Source organism: Lichenostomus cassidix, chromosome Z, assembly GCF_008360975.1.
Source record: "Lichenostomus cassidix isolate B80296 chromosome Z, HeHo_3.0, whole genome shotgun sequence".
NCBI classification, from domain to species: domain Eukaryota; kingdom Metazoa; phylum Chordata; class Aves; order Passeriformes; family Meliphagidae; genus Lichenostomus; species Lichenostomus cassidix.
In genome coordinates this window covers 52,669,217-52,689,698 of record NC_139511.1, presented here as the reverse complement: position 1 = coordinate 52,689,698, position 20,482 = coordinate 52,669,217, and the positions used below count along the sequence as shown (strand labels likewise).

Sequence of the window (20,482 nt, the reverse complement as noted above, 5' to 3'; positions counted from 1 at the left end):
TAATTTTTTTGAAAAGTGTATTTGAAACAGATATTAAGCTAAATTAGACTCTACATTTCATCAATGGCATAGACAGTGTACACAGCAAAATTAAATTTAAGGAACAGTACTTCTTATTGTTTTTACATGTGAAAGGCAAGAGCATTACAAGTCTTCTAGAAATGCTTATATATGAAACATACATATATCGCCCAAGTTTTGATTCAGTCTTCAGCACAGGACGAGAAAGGCAAGTACTCTTTTACCAGAAACCCTTCAAATTATTTCCAGATCTAATGCTCTCCCATCTGTACTTCTCACAAGTGAATTTGACCTGTAAATGGACCAAAATTGCATATTCTTTCATGCTACAAGCATCAATACTCGGTAAAATCAAGGGAAAGGTTTATACCTGAACACACAAGGATTACAGAGAACAAGGCAAACAAAAATAAACTACAAAATACAGGACAACCCATAGCAAGTGGAGTACAATAAATCAATAGTGACATTCTCTGGTGGACTTAAATTCATCATCAAATATACTGTGAATTGAGTCCTGTAACCCAAGTTCAAGTAAAGCACTAGTTCCAAATAAATGTTTGGGATTCACAAATGTAATGCATTCACAAATGCTAACTTCAGGTTCTCTACAAATCATCTTACATCCCAAACAACCATGTCACCCTGTAACGTGAGTCTTAGAATTGATTTATATTGATTGCTTTGTAAGGGATTTTTAAAAAATAATACCTTATACTGTCAAAAGTACAAGTATTGAGAATTCACTTACACATTCACATCTCAGGACAAGTGAGAGCAAGAGCTAGAAGAGAAACATTAAGTTTCACAGTGTATAGCCTATGCCAGGTCTGCATTACTATCACCAGATGGGAAGCTCCTGCCAACGTTTGATCCTACTGTGCACCTCTGAGCCTGTTAATTAAAAGCACTACAGAAGGACTAAAGAGAGCTTCTAAAACCTTAGAGAAGACACTAGTGGTTTCTGACACAAAAGGTGAGAGAAGACAAGCAAACCCAATGACAAAAAGAGTAGTCAAGAATAATGAAAAAAATAAATAGAAGAGCTGAACTAAAGCAGCTGTCTTTCAAGACAGTACCAAATCCCAGAGAAGAGAGCATCTTGCATACACACTCAAACCTTTGTCAGTTGTGAAAAATACCTTTTACCAAAGATCTCTCAGAAAAAACTATTCCTGCTAGGGTGTATGCCAAAGGACAATTGGGTTAAATTGGGACAATTGGGTTTTGAAGCTGAGGAAAGGTGAAAACTTCACCCTAACATTAAAATTTATAATAGCCATTAGTGAATTCTTCACTCTGGATACTTGCCCAGGGTAGAGGAAAACCCAAGTCATTAAACCTTTAACAACTTCAGGCTTTGAGTCCAAAGTTAAAGCTCAGCTCCTACCCAATCTCCCCAAGCCATTTATTTTGTGGTATTATATCTGAAGCTTTCTGAGAAAAGTTGCAGCCCTCTGTTTAACAAACGTGGTATAAACTGGCTTATAGAAAAAAAAACTTGGGGAAAACTACCCTCTAGAATTTCTATTTCTGATTATACACGTGGCTTATTGGAAGGACATCAACTTGAGAAAACAACACAAAAAGATTCTTATAAAAGACATAGACCATTGTGGTTAAGATCTTAACTTGTATTAAAAATACCACTGGATTGGTAGGGCGATTTACAGAACTGCTCAGAGGTAGCACAATTTTTTAAACTAACTTTTAAAAAACATTTAGGAAGAAGTGGTTTCAAACATGAAGCACTAATTTAAGGTGTAAGAAATGTTGACACTTTAGGTGATGCAATGCAAACAAATAAAGTTTTATGCCTTTCATAAAGTTTTGTTCCTCACATTCAGCTCACTTAAATATATTTTTACCAACTTGAACATGTATGTCTATCCTACGTTGGGAAAGTCTTAAATTTTCTAGACAAAGATACAGCCAGCACCGTTTTTAAAAGACATAGCCAACACCTCCTATCCCCAGAATCTACCTCAAGCTTGTACAGCATCTCTGAATCCAGACATCATCCTGTCCTAAAATCTTGTGCTTCAATTTTACATAAAGAGAATCAAAGTGGATGTTATCATTGACACCCAAGTCCACCATCCTATAGAGGAAGGGCAGTGAGAGTGAACATATGCATGGAGGAAGAACATTTCAGTGGATTGCTACAGTCATATTGAAACTTAAAGACAGTTTAAGTTGTAGAAGAAAAATCAATTACAGAAACAAGTCAAAATTCTACATACACTAGACCACGATGAAGTGCTTAGGAAATAATCTGACATCAGGTATACAGTTTACAGTACCTAGAACTTCTAAATAAACCAGAAGTAAAAAGTTTGCACAAGAAGTGATAATGTTTGTTATATTACAGTTATAAGGGTTTTTGCAATCTTGTTAGAGAATGCAATAAATCAAACTTTTGCCTGCCCACAGACGCAGAATAGCCATGATAGATTTTTTATGAATTGCAACAAGGGTCCTACCTCATGGGGTATTTCATGTTCTACTTAATTATATGAAATATTTTAAATATGCTGTACAAAATAACATAAATTGGAAAAATAACCCGTATCTTCCATATATAAATTTTATTCCACTGGATACCATATAAAATATTAAACTTTAAAAAATGGAAGCACAAATTTGACACCAGTGGTAAAAATTAATTGGTCTTCAATAACAAATATATGAGGGGGAAAATTGCCCTACAGGAGGTCTAAGAGAAGGTTTGCAATCTTTTTGGAATATTACTTATTTAGATTCAATTTACAGTGCCTGATCAATTTACAAATATTTACACAAAATCAAATGGGAAGCCCAGCTTATTTTAGCACTGATGTGAGGTGTTTTGATTTTGATTTGGTCTTTTTCTCCAAAATAGACATCACTACTACTTCAAATATGTAAGAGGAAGCACTAAAAATTTTCCTGCCTACTCTGTGTGAATGTGAAACATTTATGTGCATTCAACTGAACTGAGCTTTTTTATTTCATCTTCTTCATAGTACAACTGTTGATTGAAAATTCCAGTTTAGATTACCTCTCTTGATATTCAGAATAGTACCAACCATAATCTAGCTTCATTTGCATAAACAGTTGCTTGTTATTCCAAGTAAAAGTGAAATAAAACTAGAAAGTGCCAAGTTGAGCAGAAGTGCTTACTGCAATTAAGCAGATGTAAAGCACAGGCTCTCTGCTCATCAAGAAGTTGGTAGTGCACAGTGCCTTAAGGACGTAGTCAGATTTGCACATGGTTTAACTTTGAATCTCTGTGTTTCATTGTTAAATCTCAGTTAATGGTTACAGAGATCATGCAAGCAACAAGTCAGTATATCCCCATACTATCCTTAAAATAGATGTATTCTTGTTGTTTGCTGTGAGTTTCTTCTAGAAGTCAACAATGCAAGCATTTTCAGAAAACATATCTTTGAATGAACAGCTGTATTAACAAATATCAATAATAAAATATGCCACATCCTTATAAACATTTTCTTAACGAAAGTTTACAGAGAAAAACAGGTCATAAAAACCATCGGGTAAGTGCCTCCTGATTTTGACACTGTTCTTTATTTCAGCAGGATCCAAAAAAAAGGGAAAATGAAAGAAGCTGATTATCTTTTCTGTTTGACTGCTTTCAAAGGTAATATACAGTTCAGGTCTTTCTTGTCTTGTAATAACCTCCAAGCCTGAGGAAAAAAAACCACAAGGTTTTTACAAAAAGGCTATATAATCTTTGCCATTAAAACTTAAATACCATTATAAGCAATAAGCATCACAGTTCTACAAAATTAAAGTTGACATTTTTTCCCTTCTTGAAAAGAGAGGTCGTGGGTTGAGGTTTTTTTGGTTCATTTGTTTTTGGGATTTTTTTAAGGGAAGCAAAATCCAAAAGGTACACAAAATGCAATAAACTAATGAGGAAGTTAAAGCCTTTCAAGAACAGACTGGATTTGTGGAGATGGAGATGTTAACAATATTTAAGCATTACGCTGGTATTCTAACTGCAAAATAATTGTCTCAAATTCACACATGTCAAAGTTCCTGATAAATGATATAATGCATTGTCATTTCCAGTACTTAGTTGTATCTCTAAATTAGGTTATTTCAACTTTCTTCTATGTTCTAGTGTGAATTTCAGGACATCTGTTAGGCCGTGCGCCTGCGAAGAACTGCAGACCCTCCTGTGTTTACACAGAAGTCATTTAACCTCCAATGTGTCATGAAAACCACAGGAAGAACAATTCTCTCAATGTCAAAACAGATTCCTTAAGCTTCTTAAAAAATACTGCAAGATATTAAAAAGTACTCGCACTTTTAGGGCAACTGTCATTCTTACGGTACCTGGTAAAAAGGACATTTTTTCAGGGCTGTATCACTCTAGTATATGGTTTACAGACAGCTAGGATCAAACATCAGCTTTTATATTTTTCAGAAAACCACACAGGTTTGAAACAAATTTTGTTAACTGAAAACTCTGAAAAGAGAAGTTTACTCTGATTTCACCGCACAGTGAGAGCCCAAACTACTTTGTAAATGTGACTTCAGCAGACTGAAAAAATCAACTATTTTATGTAGAAATATGTGAACCATTCAGTATTTTGTATGCTAACACGGTTAAATAAAAGAACTACTGAACACTTCTGAACAGAATTACAAAGAAAATGTTATCCTTTTCTGATTACAGTATCTCTTATAAGTATTTGCCTTATTCCAAGTATCTGGCATTGAATTACTTTTTATGGAGAAACCTTCAAGATAGTTGAAATCTTGAATAACTGGAGTAAACAGGAACCTTCAAGGACAGCTTAATAGGGGAGTCTTAACTGGTTAAAGCCAGAAGCCAGTTCCATGCACTAATCCTTAGTCCTAACTACATTAACAAATAGTCAGATATCTCAGAATTAGATCTCAGAACTAGAATTTCAGTTGCAATTCCAATGCAATGCCTATAACAGGAGAAAAGCATAAAAGAGAGTTGGTAGCAAAGATTTTCAGAAAAAGGATGTTTAACCAAGGTCTAAATTTTTCCTTGTTTCAAACAGTCTTTTCCTCTCCTCACTGGGACAGTGAAAGTTCCTGTTTGAACTATTCACGTTCTAAAATTATGATTTCGGTCTCCATAAAGAAAAGTACCCATTTAAGTAAGTTGACAAAAATCAGCAAAACCCCATTATTTTGGTGGTGATATTTATTTTAAAAAGGGATAGTAAGAAGTATAAAACATTATCTATTACTAGTCAAATACATGTAGGAAAAAATAATGAATGAAGACAAAATTGTAATTTTAAAGCTATTAACCACTGTTACAATTTTATAGGCACAAAAAAGTCTAAGAGAAAGGGTTTAAATCAAAGAGAAAGAAGTTTAATGGCAGACATTAATGAATACTCTAATGAAATAATTTTCCACGTATTTTAAAAAACCTCACATTTTTATTACTTATAGTACAAATCATAAACCATCAGAAACAGGCAGGTTTAATGACCAGCATTTGTATAACTACCTTGAAAAACAAAGTGACCAGAAAAATTAAATGAGATGTACTTTTTTACCTGTGTAAATTCCCCTCTGATCATATCAAACTTCTGTTTCTCATGTACAGCTCGAGCAGTATTTGTCCCATCAAAGGGCTCTGCAATATCAAACATAGACATTAAAACTGTTAAAATATATAGAATTAGGCTGTCTCCACTAACCAAGTATGGTCAAGCATATCACTGCTTCCCAAAAGTGTTTGAAGTAGCAAATTCCACTTTGGTTCTCAAGCTTTTGTTCTACATAACACTTATCAAAAAAACCCCAGACCAAAACCAAACTAAACTAACCAACCAACAAAACAAACCACCACCCCCAACAACAAAAAAATTAACAACATTGCCCCCCCAAAAAACACCAAACAAACAAACAAACAAACCAATTTAAAAAATAAAAGGAAAAAAAGAAAAAAAATACCAACAACCCTGAACCCTGAATTATCGGAATGCCCTGAATCCCTGAATGGAGCACATCCTCAAGGAGTTTGCAGATGACAGAAAGCTAAGCAGTGCAGTTGACGTAACAGGACAGGATGCCATCCAATGGGACCTGGACAAACTTGAGAATTGGGCCCGTGAGGATCTCATGAAGTTTAAGAAGTGGAAGTGTAACATGTTGCACCTGGGCTGGGGCAATCCCAGACATGATTAAAGACTGGGAGATAATCTCACTGAGAGCAGCCCTGCTGGGAAGGACCTGGGGGTGCTGGTGGGTGAGAGGCTGGATATGGTCCAGCCATGAGCACTCACAGCACAGAAAGCCAAACCTGTCCTGGGCTGCATCCAAAGCTGTGTGGGCAGAAGAGCAAGGGAGGGGATTCTGCCCCTCTGAGACCCCACCTGCAGTGCTGTGTCCAGCTCTGGGGTTCCTGCACAGGAAGGACATGGACCTGTTGGAGCGAGTCCAGAGATGGCCACAAAAATGGTCAGAGGGCTGAAGCACCTCTCTTAAGGGGACAGACTGAGAGAGCTGGGGTTGTTCAATCTGGAGAGAAGGCTCTTGGAGAGCTCTTACAGCACCTTCCAGTACTTAAAAGGGGCATTCAAGAGCACTGGAGAGGGACTTTCACAAGAACATTTAGTGACAGGACAAGGGGGAATGGCTTTAAACTGAATTGGTCAAGCTTAGACTAGATATTAGGGAGAAATTCTTTACTGTGAGGGTGGTGAGACACTGGAAGAGGCTGCTCAGCGAAGCTGTGGCTGCTCCATCCCTGGAAGTGGTCAAGGCCTGGCTGGATGGGGCTCTGAGCAACCTGGCCTAGTGAAAGATGTCCTTACCCATGGCAGGGGAGTTGGAAAGAGATGATTCTTAAGGTCCCTTCCAACCTAAACCATTCCATGATTCTATAAATGCTCTAATAAAATCTCATTCATAATAAACTCAGGTATTACCTATTGAAGCATTCTATGAATGTGCTGAATTTATGCATCAGTAAAAATGTATGTGAAAAGTAAATAAAGTATGTGATAACCTATCAATATGATGTTGCATATTAAAATATTTTTAAATTTATTACACATGGGACTCTTGGAACTATTCACTTTATATTCATCTTATTCAACAGTTTCTCAGTGAAATACTAAGAATATAGCAAAATATTTACTATAACTTTTTATATAAGACATACCAACTCTTGTAAAATATATTTTATCACTTTATACTTATTCTGCAATGTTTGTTCATAAATTAACAATTTGGGAGTTCTACTTGCTAAATGACTACAAATTAATGTGATGTTTCCCCTTTTTTTTCCTAACATAATTAATAGTCTGGAACTTTTTTAATTGCAAGATTAAAAAATTACTTCTTGCTACTGATAGCATTGCCAACATTAAAACAATTGATACTAAAAAATTATAATGCAGAGACTATGCATTACAGTGTGCTATGAAACAGATTTTATAGTATTTTCTGTCTTAGAGAACTGCTTAAGTAACATTGTATATTTCACACTGGCAGAATGTATGCAAGACCTTAAGGGCCACAGAACCACAGAAGTATTTGTTAGATTAGGTATATTTTTTTTTCCTAATTGGTTATTGATTACTTTTATTCAGATAAGGTCGTATAGTCGAATAAAGCATTAAACAGACGCCAGAAGGGCTTGCACCTTTATGAAGACTGGAATTTCAAATTTAGCGCATACTCCATGGCATTAGGTTTTTATTTCTGCTAGCTATTTAAATTCACAAAGAAATTTTTTCATTCAATAAATGTTGTATTTGGCAGTTTTCTTAAAGGAGTCCCTTCAGACTAACTAATTTTCAGTGGACATTTACAGACAGGTTTCTTTTATTTTAGAATGCATTATACTTTTAGATTAGAACAAAAACTGGCAATCAAATAAAAACGTACACAGTCCTCTAATGTCACTCCCATTATTTGAGTGATCTAGTATAATTAAGAGCTCCATGTCCCTTACTACATGAAGAAGTACATAATTTCATTTGTGTATCATGAATGTGATAGTTACTGCTTTTTTAATGCTAGGACCTTTATGTTGAATCAGGATATATCTATGTTTTAAAGCAACAAGGGCTGACCTGTACAATCTTCTGAAACCATCTGTGGAAAAAAGGCACTCTGGTCATAAAAGCTGACTCACATCTTCCCTTCCTTGCATATTTACTGACTGTCAAAAGACAAACTGATTCCCTGAACCACAGCAAGAATAATTTTACAATCAGCTACTCTATACACCACTACATTTTCTAACCATCAAGACAGTAAGAGTTCATTATAAATTATTTTGTTCATACAAAGAGATGAAAATATGAAAAGAAAAAAAGTAACACAGCTTTAACACTGATGCTTGAGGGAAAGGCTAAATAGGATCATTCTTCCAAATGAAAGTATAAGAAATCACACGACTTCAGAACTGTTGCCAAGCCCTGAGGAATAATTTTTTGATTAATTTTTAACATGTGGATCTGAAAGACATGAAACTACAAGCATTAATCAGGTGCAGCTTAGATGGCTTCTGATTTGATTTGCCTAAATGATTATCAATGTAATTATCTCATAAACCTGCCACATCTCTCGCTTTTCCACACTGTACCTTTTTCAACAGCAGAGTATATGATACTACCTGATATAGACAAGATTTAAACTGAAACTAAAACAGTTGCTAGCAGTTTAGAGCTTCTGACAATGAATGTTCAAAATATTATCTAAAAGCAGGATTGTTTGTATGTCTGTATCCCCATCATGGTAAAAGCCTATCATATTTTAAACTCTCTGAAAAGAGCATCTTTACTGTATTTGTTTCTCTAACAGCAGAATTACAGGCAAGAATCAGCCTTAAGCATTTGAAACAGATCACAATTTTTCTTGAGCTAGTCTAAATACAGTACTACATGCAGAACTGTGGAAACTTGCAGGCACAGACTTGTCTAATCTATCAGCAAATATATTTTAGATACTTTAAAATATGTGCAATAATACCAATGACTGAAATTTTATTCTGCAAACAGGAAAATTTGACAAAGACTTGGAAAACAGAATATGTTGGCATGTTTAGCTATCTTTTGAAATCTTCTTCTCAAAGTACACAGAAATTTATCTACATGACTTGTTAACCTAATTTAGCTTAAGAGCTGTTATAAACATGAAACCTACTTTGAATTAAAGTAGGAAATTTTATTTTTCCCTCTCAAATTAGAAGTAAAAACTTGGTATGTAATGCTAAACCCACTAAGTCCTGAACAAAGGCAGGAATCAGATATGTCACCTATAGATAATTCTGCCTTTTTTAATAGTTCAAATGCAAATGCATTAATGAAAAGTTGTATGTAATTAAGACAATTAAATGAAAAATCTAGAGTATCTATTTTGTATGTTGATGTTTATTCTGTTTTCCAGCCTGGCAGAAATATAACCTAATTATTCACCCACTTTGTAATGCCATAAAATACTTGAGAGCTTGAAACATAACGCCCTGCAACATGATGAATCAGCATCACGTGACAGCAGCAAACATAGCTGCCCAGCATTTCCACCTCCCACATTCAACCAGGGCCTTGGCAATGCCCCACTATGCTATCCTGAATCATTTCAGCTGTGCAGATTCTTTAATTCTCACATTTCTCAACTCTAAGACTACAGAGCCCAGTGCAACCATATTTCAGTGTGTTCTTCTTCTCCTGTAACTGTTGGTTTTTCCCCAAAGAGTCCAATAAAGGACAGGAATCTCATTATGTCACTTTACACTGACATTCATATGATCATGGCCAATTTGGTGAGCTCTGGGCCACAAAATAACCAACTTCACTAGCAGATGAAGTTGATTGAAGGTGACTCTGTGCACAGAGGAGCACAAATGCAGTCAATTATGTACATAGTCCAGCCCTAAACCACAACAATCTTGAAGAATGTCTGTCCAGCCACAGGACTTCTGCCTTATTCTCCTCCTCCCCCAGCAAAACCTTTCCAGTGTCTAACAACTTTCCCCATACCATTTGTCTCCTGTTCAAGTTCTATTCCTGTTTCCTCCTGACACTTGAACCCTTAATATCCTTATCCTAACAGCCTCCATTAATTTGCAGCCAGGGCACAGGCCACCTTTCCCTTTATGACAACTGTTTCCAGTTACACAGCAACTCTCAGTCCCTTCCGTGCTTCTCTTTTCATTCTCCTAATGTCTCGATCTTTCTCTTGGTCTATAATCTTCTCTTTTCTTAGTGCAAGCTTCATCTCCTATGAACGCTTACCTGTTGATCTTCTCCATGTACATAACCCATGGCAGCTGAAAGGTGTCACTAGCACATGAATCAGGTTGCATATATAGTGCTCCTGCCCAGTTCTACACTGACAGCTGAGACCTGCAACTCCCGCAACAGGTAACCTGAGTTTACCCTGCAGTTCTGGAAGGCATCATGTAGTCTCTGCACAAAGTCTATGTTCACAAGCCAGTCAAAAGTAGTAGCCACAAAGGGATCAACATACGCAAAACCTGGTCACTGCTAGGACTTGCAATGCCAGAACATTTCTAGAACAAAGAATATTCTTTGAGAGTAATTGGAGTATGTACCTGTTCTGTTTTTTCAGAAGCTCAAACTTGGCAAAACTGACAACTATTTTCTCTTGGAGCAGAAAAACAAGCACTACTGGCAAATACGCCATTCCTTATCAAGGTCCTAATCCCTGTTCCAAAAGTAACAGGGCAATGAGTGCTCTTGAAGAAAAGGTCAGGAGTACTATTTTTAAACAGTATAGAACTTAAAGCTTCCTTCTCAAATGTTTTTGACTGGACTGTTTCCAAACTATTTACATTAGTTAAACTTCTTTCTCTACATAATGCACACATGCAATATATTTCTCAAAACACAACCAAGGTAAAATCTAATTGATAGATTTATGTATTTAATGCCTTAACAGTTCAAAATTATAATGCAGCTTCACATTTTACCTTCTATACAAATAAATTTGTTTCTCCACTCAGTACCATCAGGTCTTGGAATAGCCTTGCCCTCACGAACTGAAATAATTTGATGGCTCCAGCTAAAGAAAAGGAAAACAATTTGCAAAAAATTTTAACTTTTAGTTCTAAATTCAGAGTATCCATTTACATTTAAAAAATTGTCATATTGCAATGTCATAAGCCTGGATAACATAGCATTTTATAATAATGAGTAATTTAGTTTAACATCATGGGTAGGAAACAAGAGAATTTTCCCACTAACAGAAGCTCAAAAAGCATCTCCAAAACAGAGCATCACAGGTATGCATGAGTAACATACAGTCACAATAGAATAATTTTTTCAACTAACAATGTCAAACTACATTTTCATTGTCACATTTATTTCTAAGTTCAAAAGACATTATAGACTCAAATTTTTCGGAATTTTCTGTGTGAAGAAAAGAAATGTAAGGAATAAGTGCAAACAAGTCACATACTGCATTCCATAAAAAATACTCAATAGTATAAAGATATGTAGAAATAACTAGCTCATAGGCCTTCCTGGTGCAAAGAACCTATTACTAGAAAGTTTCAACACTTTATATATGCGGAATTTTAGATCTGCAAGTACAACAACTCTCTACCACTTTCTGCAGGCAGCTGTACAATAACAAAACCAGGAAATTACATTTGAACAGGAACAGCAGGCAGATTACAGGACAGTCTGCATGATGAGCCACCATCTCTACGATGTTCGGCACAACAATATGCCAAATGTAATGGAAGCAAAAAAAAACCACTTTGAGTTTTATGTTCTTGCGTACCCAGCCACCTTTGAGCTGCTCTTAACTAAAGAGTGCAGCTCATCCTGAGCATCATCACATGCCAGATGCAGGGCAGTTAGGGGATTGGGTCCAGCCAGCAGGGGCTTGTGAAAGGCAGATCCTGAATGATCAACCTGATCTCCTTCTGTGACAAGGTGGATAAGGGAAGAACTGTGGATGTAGTCTGCACGGACAGATGGCTTTGATTTCCCACAGTATTCTGCTGGAGAAATTAACAGCTGGTGGCTTGGACAGGTGCATTGTTCACTGGGTAAAAAACTGCCTGTATGGCTGCGCCCAGAGAGTGGTGGTGAGTGGAGTTACATCCAGCTGGTGATCAGTCACCAGTGCTGTTCCCAGGGCTCAGTAAAGGGGCCAGTCCTGTTTAATGCCTTCACTGATGACCTGGACAAGGGGATCAAGTGCACCTTCAATCAGTTTGTAGGTCACACCAAGCTGGGCCTCCCAATCTGGAGGGCAGGAAGGCTCTGCAGAGGGATCTGGACAGGCTGGAACATGGGCTGAAACCAATGGTGTGAGGTTCAACAAGGCCCAGGGCCAGGTCCTGCCCTTGGGTCACAACAACCCCAGGCAGTGCCACAGGCTGGGGCCAGGAAAAGGACCTGGGGGTGCTGGTGACAGCAGCTGAACATGAGCCAGGGTGTGCCCAGGTGGCCAAGAGGTTCAATGGCATCCTGGCCTGGATCAGCAATAGTGTGGCCAGCAGGACCAGGGCAGGGACTGTCCCCCTGTACTCGGCCATGATAAAACCACAGCTTGAGTCCCGTGTTCAGTTTTCAGTCCCTTATTACAAGAAACACATTGACATGCTGAAATTTGCCCAGAGGCCAATGGAGCTGGGGAAGAGTCTAGACAACATGTCTTATGAGGAGTGCCTGATGGAAATGGGTTTTTTTATTCTTGAGAAAAGGACAGTCGGGGAGACCTCATCCCTCTCTACAACTGCAAGAAGTTTGTAGCCAGGTGAGGGTTGATCTCTTCTGTAATGTCTCATGAAAAAGAAGAAATGGCCTTATATTTTACTAGGGGAGGTTCAGATTAGATGTTAGAAAAAGATTTTTCACTAAAAGAGTGGACAGGCATTGGAACAAGTTCCCTAGAGAAGTGACGGAATTACCATCTCTGGAAATGTGCAAGAGGTGTGTGGATGTGGTGCTTGGGAATATGTTGTAAGGATGATTATGGTAGTGCTGCATTGGCAGTTGGATTAGATTATTTTAAAGGTCTCTTCTAATCTTGGTGATTCTGTAAACCAAGGAGCTACCACAGCAGTGAAACACCTGGATCACCAATACATCATCATGTATTTGACTAAATGAGGCTTAGAAATAGCGGGGCAATATGCTACCAGCTGTATGGGTCTTATGTGCACCTCACGGAGGAGCTGGGCAGGGTACATCAACCACCTGCAGTAAATCTGTAAACAGCAACTGTAAATTAAAACACTGTCTATAATTTGTCAGTTAAATTTGGAAGTACTCTGTCCTCCCTAAACCACAGATCCATTGTTGTAACTCCATAAAGTCAGTGATGATAAGACAGCTAAAAATCCATTACTGTAATTCTCTTGGATACAACTCCTGATTAAAGCCACTTATAGAATTCAGTTGTTTGAATAACTGTACTTCCGCTGAACATGTACATTTAAAAATATGAATAGGGCTTATTTTTAAAAAAATGCAGGACACAGCACATGAAGAGATTTAGGATACCTCAGTGTGTATAGTTAGATTTCTCTTGATATATTCTTTAGAAAATTAGTAAAAATGATGATCATTTCTAGCATTCAATGTAAACTAAAGCTTCCACCCTAACCCATTTTCCTTCCTCTCCCTAATTCCCATGGTGGACTACTTTTGCAAGAATTAGAAACAATGTGAACCATCCAATACTTTCCTATCATGTCTTTTAATAACAGCCCATCAACACAGGCTTAATTCAGATGAACTGCTCAAAAAACCCCAAACACACACACACAACCAAAATACAAAAACCCTGTGCTTAGAGCTTCAAACAAGCTTAAACTGCAGCTCAAGAACACTGGTTGCAAGCAGAAGCTTACAGTTTGTTTTTTCTAAAAGCTTATTTAAAAATCAGAGACCCAGGCGGAGGGGGGGGCGTGGGGTGCGGAAGAAGTCATACATTGAAGTATTTGATGCATATTTGGTTTAAGCAGGCAGTATTGTTTCGCTTGAAACAGTAGTTCTTCTCCTGAATTCCTTTTTTCCTAGGCTATAGTTGATCCCTCAGCAAAAAAACCAAAAAAAACCCCATTTATAATACACTGCTTAAGCAAAAAGCAATAAAAAAGTGGCATTTCTTTCTGTTTAACAAGCCTTTTATTGAAATTTGAAAACAACTACTTTATCTGATAGACTCACAAAATTCTCTTGGGAACAAAATCATACCGAATTAGAAATTAATTATGATTAGCAAATTATTTGTGTGTCAATTTTAACCACTTTGGCTTGCATGTAATAACTTAATTGTTGCCAACACAAAGCAGATATTCTCACTGCACGTATTTTCAATCTATAAGTTAACAATGCCATTTAAATAGCTATTTCAATTATCAGTTATTTCTGTTGTCACTGGCTGCATTAGGTATGTGACCTTCACGGAGAAGGCAACTATTTGAAAGAAAGAGACCAGGCATTTCCAGCATAAAGAAAACACTTATCTTTCCCAGAGCATTCTTAAAAATCAAAGCCACTTGTATTAGATGGGTACAAGTTGCAAACATTTAATTCAACATAGTATTAAAAATATCCCTTTATTACCTGACCAATTTTAAGACAAAAAGAGCTGCAAGCAACTTCTCACTGCAATTTTATATTTTGTCATTAAAACGTAACCAAGCTTCTACCACGTCCACCAAACACTGATCAGTCAATGATCTCAACTGCTACTTAACTTGCAACAGTAAATTTAAGGGAAGTAATCACAAAGTACAATCTCTAGCTTTCCTAGCAATAAATTGGGGGGAGCAATGCCTTGCTTCAAGGTCTCACTTTGTAAGGAGAGAGTCAAGTGAAAACCTGCTGCCTTCACTCACAGCTGCAGAAATGAAATCAGACACCTCCTTCAGAGTGACTGGTAAACATGGACCAGTTTCCAAATACTTGCTTTGTAGAACACCTACAATTTTTTTTTACTTGATCACATTCACTGTGTAATCAGCAGACAGTTTTAAATAGTTAAAGTTAAAATGAAATTAATAAACTGAAAGTCATAACTGTAGCCAGATGTATCATAAGAAGCATTACACAGACTTGAACTCTTATGGCAAGGTAATTATACAACCATGAAGGCAAAACAAGTTTTGTCATATAAGGTGTATTATTCCAATGTATGCAGAAATTTCCAAACTCGTCTTTGGGGACAGGGATGAAGGGGTACAAAAATTACTTCTTATGGACGCACTGAAAACCTCAGAATAGGACTGTGGAAAGGCTACTGTATAAACACATGGCAATAAACAATTTTCTGAAACATCTTATAGTCTAAGTAAATAAAACTGTTTAAAAGCGTAAGGGAAAATAAATACAGCACAAGGACCTACGCAGGACTGCATAGGATGTTTCTTCCTTTGTTGTACTCTTTTGGCCCATCCTGTCCTACATCAAGAAAATAAACCACAGATTTTAACCAAAATACCTAATAGTCTTTGCTAGAGTCAGGGAGAAGTTTAAAACAATATATCTCCATCCTCTCCTGTCTTCCTGACCATTACATGTAAAACAGATCAGCAGTTAAACATTGTAGGCAGGTGGTTTCAATGACTCATTCTGCTCAAAATTATGATCTTCACATATGATCTGATCATTCTTGATTGCATGCTGTTCATTCAGCAAAACAGTTTCTGTGTATCAAACCTGGTAGTGCATCCTAATCCACAGACAGGAGCCTACATAAATCACTTTTACGAAAATTGAAATCACATTTTCTGTAGTAATCTTTTCATCAAACACATTACAGTCCGATTGGAAAAGTTCAGTGGCCTAGTGGAGATCATATAAATATAGCCTAATTTAACAGTGTCTGAAATAGAATCACAATGTCTGAAATAGAATCTCAAAATTTCAGTGCATAATGGCACTAGTAAATTTTTCACAGGGAAAAAAAACACTTAAAAATTACTGATTACAGCAAACAAAATATTCAGCTCACTCTGGAGTAAAACACTAGTTCTTCCATGATAACCAGAACTAAGAGAGCCCTGTGCGTATTTGCAAGTTGAACATGAATCAGCAGTGCCCTGGCAGCCAGGAGAGCCAACCCTGTCCTGGGGGGCATCAGGCACAGCATGGCCAGCCTGGAAGGGAGGGGATTGTCCTGCTCTGCTCTGCTCTGGGGCAGCCTCACCTCCAGTGCTGGGGGCAGCTTTGGGTGCCACAGTGTAACAAGGATATAAAGCTATTGGAGAGTGTCCTAACACAGAGATCACGAACGGCCTTGAGGCAGAGCTGTATGAGGAGCTGCTGAGGTCACTTGGTCTGCTCAGCCTGGGGAAGAGGAGACTGAGGGGAGATGTCATTGCTCTCATGACTTCATTGTGAGAGGAAGAGGAGGGCAGGCACTGATCTCTTCACTCTCATGACCAGGGACAGGACTTAAGGTAACAGCATGAAGCTGAGTCAGGGGAGGTTTAGGTTGGATATTAGGAAAATATTTTTCACCCAAAGGGTGGTTGGGCACTGGAAGAGGCTCCCCAGGGAAGTGGTCACAGCACCAGCCTGACAGAATTCAAGAAATGTTTGGACAATGTTTTAAGATACATGATATGACTCTTGGGGATGATCCTGTGCAGGGCCAGGAGTTGGACTTCAATGATCCTGATGGGTCCCTTCCAACTCAGCATTTTCTATAACTCTGTGATTCTGTCTGTTTAATTCTTACCCTCATTCTCATTTGTACTGTTGTTTCCATCAGCAACTTCAAAGCGAATGTATCAGATCATGTGGCTAGCATGACACTACTTTTGCTTTCACTGGCTGGCTATCACACACACAACACATTTTAAGCACCATGTTCATGCTCCTCCCTATGGTACACTATAGTACACTAATCTGTCTTCTCCGGTCAATGAAACTACAAGGAATTTTACTACCTTCAAGACATCAACCCTATTCCTTTCAAACAGGATTTATAGTTGTTAGGGCTACACAAATAAACAGTACACCTGACTAAATTTTATTTCTGTAGCAGAGAGAGTTAAAAATAATATAGGCTGCCGCCTTGGGTGCATCCTTTCCTCAAATGACTTCTCAGCTATGTAGTAGTATTTTCAACACAGGAATTCTAATGGCTATTTTTACTTGTATTTTTTCTTTTCTTTTTTCTTTTTACCAGAGTATCACCAGTGAAATGCTTAAATACTTAACAGATACTGAACACTAGAAGAACAATCTTGATATTCTTTTTATTCAGTTGTTCTTTGAAACATTTTCTTCCCTTGACATCAGCAACTATCCTATGTTCACTACCTACTTTTTCAAGCTTTGCTTTACCCAGAAGCTCCTCTGTGCATCTATAAAAAAATTAGGTAATACTTTTTCCTGATTTATAATAATTACAATAATACTTAGATCTGCACATGTCTTAGCATATCCTGTCTAACTGCAGATATAAATGAGGTCTTTCTGGACCAGCCACCAACTTATACAGAAATCTGGTCTTGACTATGTTCACAAGCACACAAACCCACAGAAGTCGAACTAGGTATTTTTCCTGCAATTAGACCAGATCATCTCTGCTACTTTGCACAGGAAAACCAGAAAATTCTTCCTTAGTGGAAAAGAGATTTACTTTCATATATGAGAAGATTAACAGCTTGTTGTACAGTACAGTAGTAAAGCATTCATGTAGTGTCCAACATGAATTAAGAATCTGAGGTTACCCTCCAGCTCTGTCTTGTCATTTGCCTCTTGACAGCTGAAAAGACAGTTACTCAGGAGAAACATTTATGACAAAAGACCATTTTCTTATCTGCAGAGATCATTGAAAGAAAATCTCTTACCTAAAAATCCCTCAGTTAAGCTTAAGCATGCACAAAATGCAGCTGGTTCATGAATTAATTCAGGCCATACAGATTTAGCTTACGTATTTCACATGTGATGCACACTCCAGAAATGTTTTAATGATTTTATAATTTTTCACTTCTTATATTAAAGTAAAATATGAACACTTCAAAAAACAGGAGTATCTAATTACGTTTTGTCCACCTTCCAAGAAATGGAGATGATGCACATACACAGAACAGCACCATTCGTGAACCAACTGCCTCAGAAATAAGTTATTTAGAAAATCTTTAAGCTGATTGAGATACAACCATTTGATATTTTATATAACTATCAGTTTTTCTAAGAAATTCAGAAATACATGAGTGACAACTAGGCAAAACAGTTGTAACCTAAGGCTTTCTCAGATGCTCTCACAACTGCAGCTTCTCCTCCTCTTATCTAAGGAAGTCCAAATGTCAAAATTAAACTCAGATTCTAGCAAATAATGTGAGTGAAATAATGTGAGTGAAACAACTATACACGGAAGAATTCTTCACTAGATGAGGCCTACAGAGACTTACTCTGGTCAAAGCAAGGAGCCACCTGGCCAGTTACCTCCACTGATGCAGGGTAACAAAAGACATGCACAGCCATTAAGGTCCAAATAATTCCTATCACAATTGATACATTAAATGACAACTAAGAATACATCTTTCTCACACATGGATAGGCAGTTATAGGATAGTGTAATATAACAAACCCCAGCAATTTTTAAAGGACAAAGCTTTCTAACTTTTGGCACCTATTTTACAGGAAAGCATGCCTAGCTAAGCAGAGATTGTCAGACTTTACCAGCATTCCTGTTGTCATTTAGTCTTTCCACCCATTTCTTCTCTCTCACTTACCACTCTTGCATTGCTGCTTTTTTTTCCCTTCAAGGGTTATAAAGTGTTGCTACGTTGAATAAAAGGAATCAAAGTTTCACATCTTATAAACCACTAAGATGAGCTTATTACTTACTCAAATTCTGTGGCATAATATTTGAAGAAGCCTATTACCAAATCTCCAAGGCTCGATTCATTTTTTGAGATGTAAGGAGGAATGGTACGTGGAGCTTGATGAACAAGATGCAACTGCATAGTAGAATCAAAACATTCCTGTCAAAATAAAATCAGAGTGTACATATATATACATTTATACACACACACACTCAAAGCCTTAACCCAGATGCATGTATTTTTCACAATAAGAAAGCTTCCTATCACTTGCTTACTAGAAATTCAAGGACAACTTATATGCCAAGGACTACTTCTCTTCTGCTCCACTGAATATTAGTTACTGCCTCTGAACTCAGGTAGAATCATCTTGCATAGGAACATGCAAGACTATCCCTTCACTTCTGTTTACTAAAGAATTTTAACATGGGAGAATCTTTGAACTGGACTTGCACAAGAGCAGAAGCTGAGTAAGGCAGCCTGTACTGAGATGACTGCTGTTAGCTGAGATAAGGTAGGCGAAGATAATACACCTATTGTCAATTTCTCATACCTGAACTGAAGTACAGAAACAATCCAAAGCGAAGGCCTGACATTTCTCCCACAGCACAGAGTTAAAAACTGCCTATGAAACCCACTGGCTAAAAAAATGAACCTGCATCCTCCTGCATAATGAGCATAAAGACTGCAGGTAGCACTTCTTCTAGCCAAGAATAAAAACAAATCCCAACTGTGAAGTTATACGAAACACCTGAATACACAGAATGCTTCACTACAGCTGAGGTATGCTTTTCTGTGGGGGAAAACAATGAGGGTGGGTATGATGGGGATAAGAAAAAATCAGGTTTGCTATGAAAAGAAGGCACCATTGCCAGCTTAAAAAGGAATCTATGCAAGACTAAATAAACGTTGATTTAGAACTGCCCTGCTGTTTGTGCCTATCGCATCCTTTAGGTTCTTCTCAGGTACACAGAAGAAAATACACCTCCTCTTGCTAGAGAAGCAATTTTTATAGCTTCCTAATACCTGGTTTTAATACCATTTTACAACAATGTTGTGTATTTTACTGAAAATGAACTCAAGATACACAGGAGCAAACTGTACATTCACATGAAGAAACACATTTATGTAAATTTAGGAACTTGTTCACTCATTACTGTATCTCCTTTCCCCTCTCCACCCATTCATTTGTTATGTCTAGGAGTAGTATCAGGCATGATTCAAACTTTATAGTAGTAGAATAGCACTAGAAGCACTACACAGTATAATATTTCCATGTCCACAGCTAGCAGTGCTTCCCCTGCAAAAAGTTCTGTTAGTGATCAAACCAGTAGGACTGGAAAGTCTGAGACTCCCATCCTCTTCTGCCAGCTCCAGAAAAACTTCCTGGAACTTTGTGCAACATCTTTTGGGGGCGAAAAAGACATTTTTCTAGAGATAAAAAATTTCAGTTTGATCTCATACATTGCAGAGATTAATTATATTAATGCTACATATAAAACATTATTTTAGTTAGCAGAGAGCAGAACTTAACAGCTTACAGCTCATCAGAAGACACTGAAACAACGGAAACACAAGACATAAAAAGCACATGCGCAGCTTACAAAGATCTAGAAAGGGAACAGTTGTTCCTATGCCACACAGTATATACAGTTTTTACCCTGAAGTTAATCAGAAAGGTAC

The 20,482-nt window shown here is 37.3% G+C and overlaps 1 protein-coding gene across 3 annotated transcripts in view; it reads right to left on the bottom strand.

The window, feature by feature from the left end:
* TENT2 (terminal nucleotidyltransferase 2) overlaps positions 1-20,482 on the bottom strand; it is a 45,507-nt gene continuing 25,025 nt past the window's right edge. For 2 of the 3 annotated variants that reach the window (XM_085043288.1, XM_085043289.1), the window contains exons 12-15: positions 18,825-18,961; positions 10,967-11,058; positions 5,574-5,653; positions 1-3,707 (exon numbers count right to left, since the gene is read on the bottom strand). In XM_085043288.1, coding sequence (XP_084899414.1) covers positions 3,633-3,707; positions 5,574-5,653; positions 10,967-11,058; positions 18,825-18,961 — 384 coding nt within the window. In that variant the 3' untranslated portion in view covers positions 1-3,632. The remainder of the gene's footprint in view (positions 3,708-5,573; positions 5,654-10,966; positions 11,059-18,824; positions 18,962-20,482) is intronic. The other variant, XM_085043290.1, reaches the window with a different exon arrangement.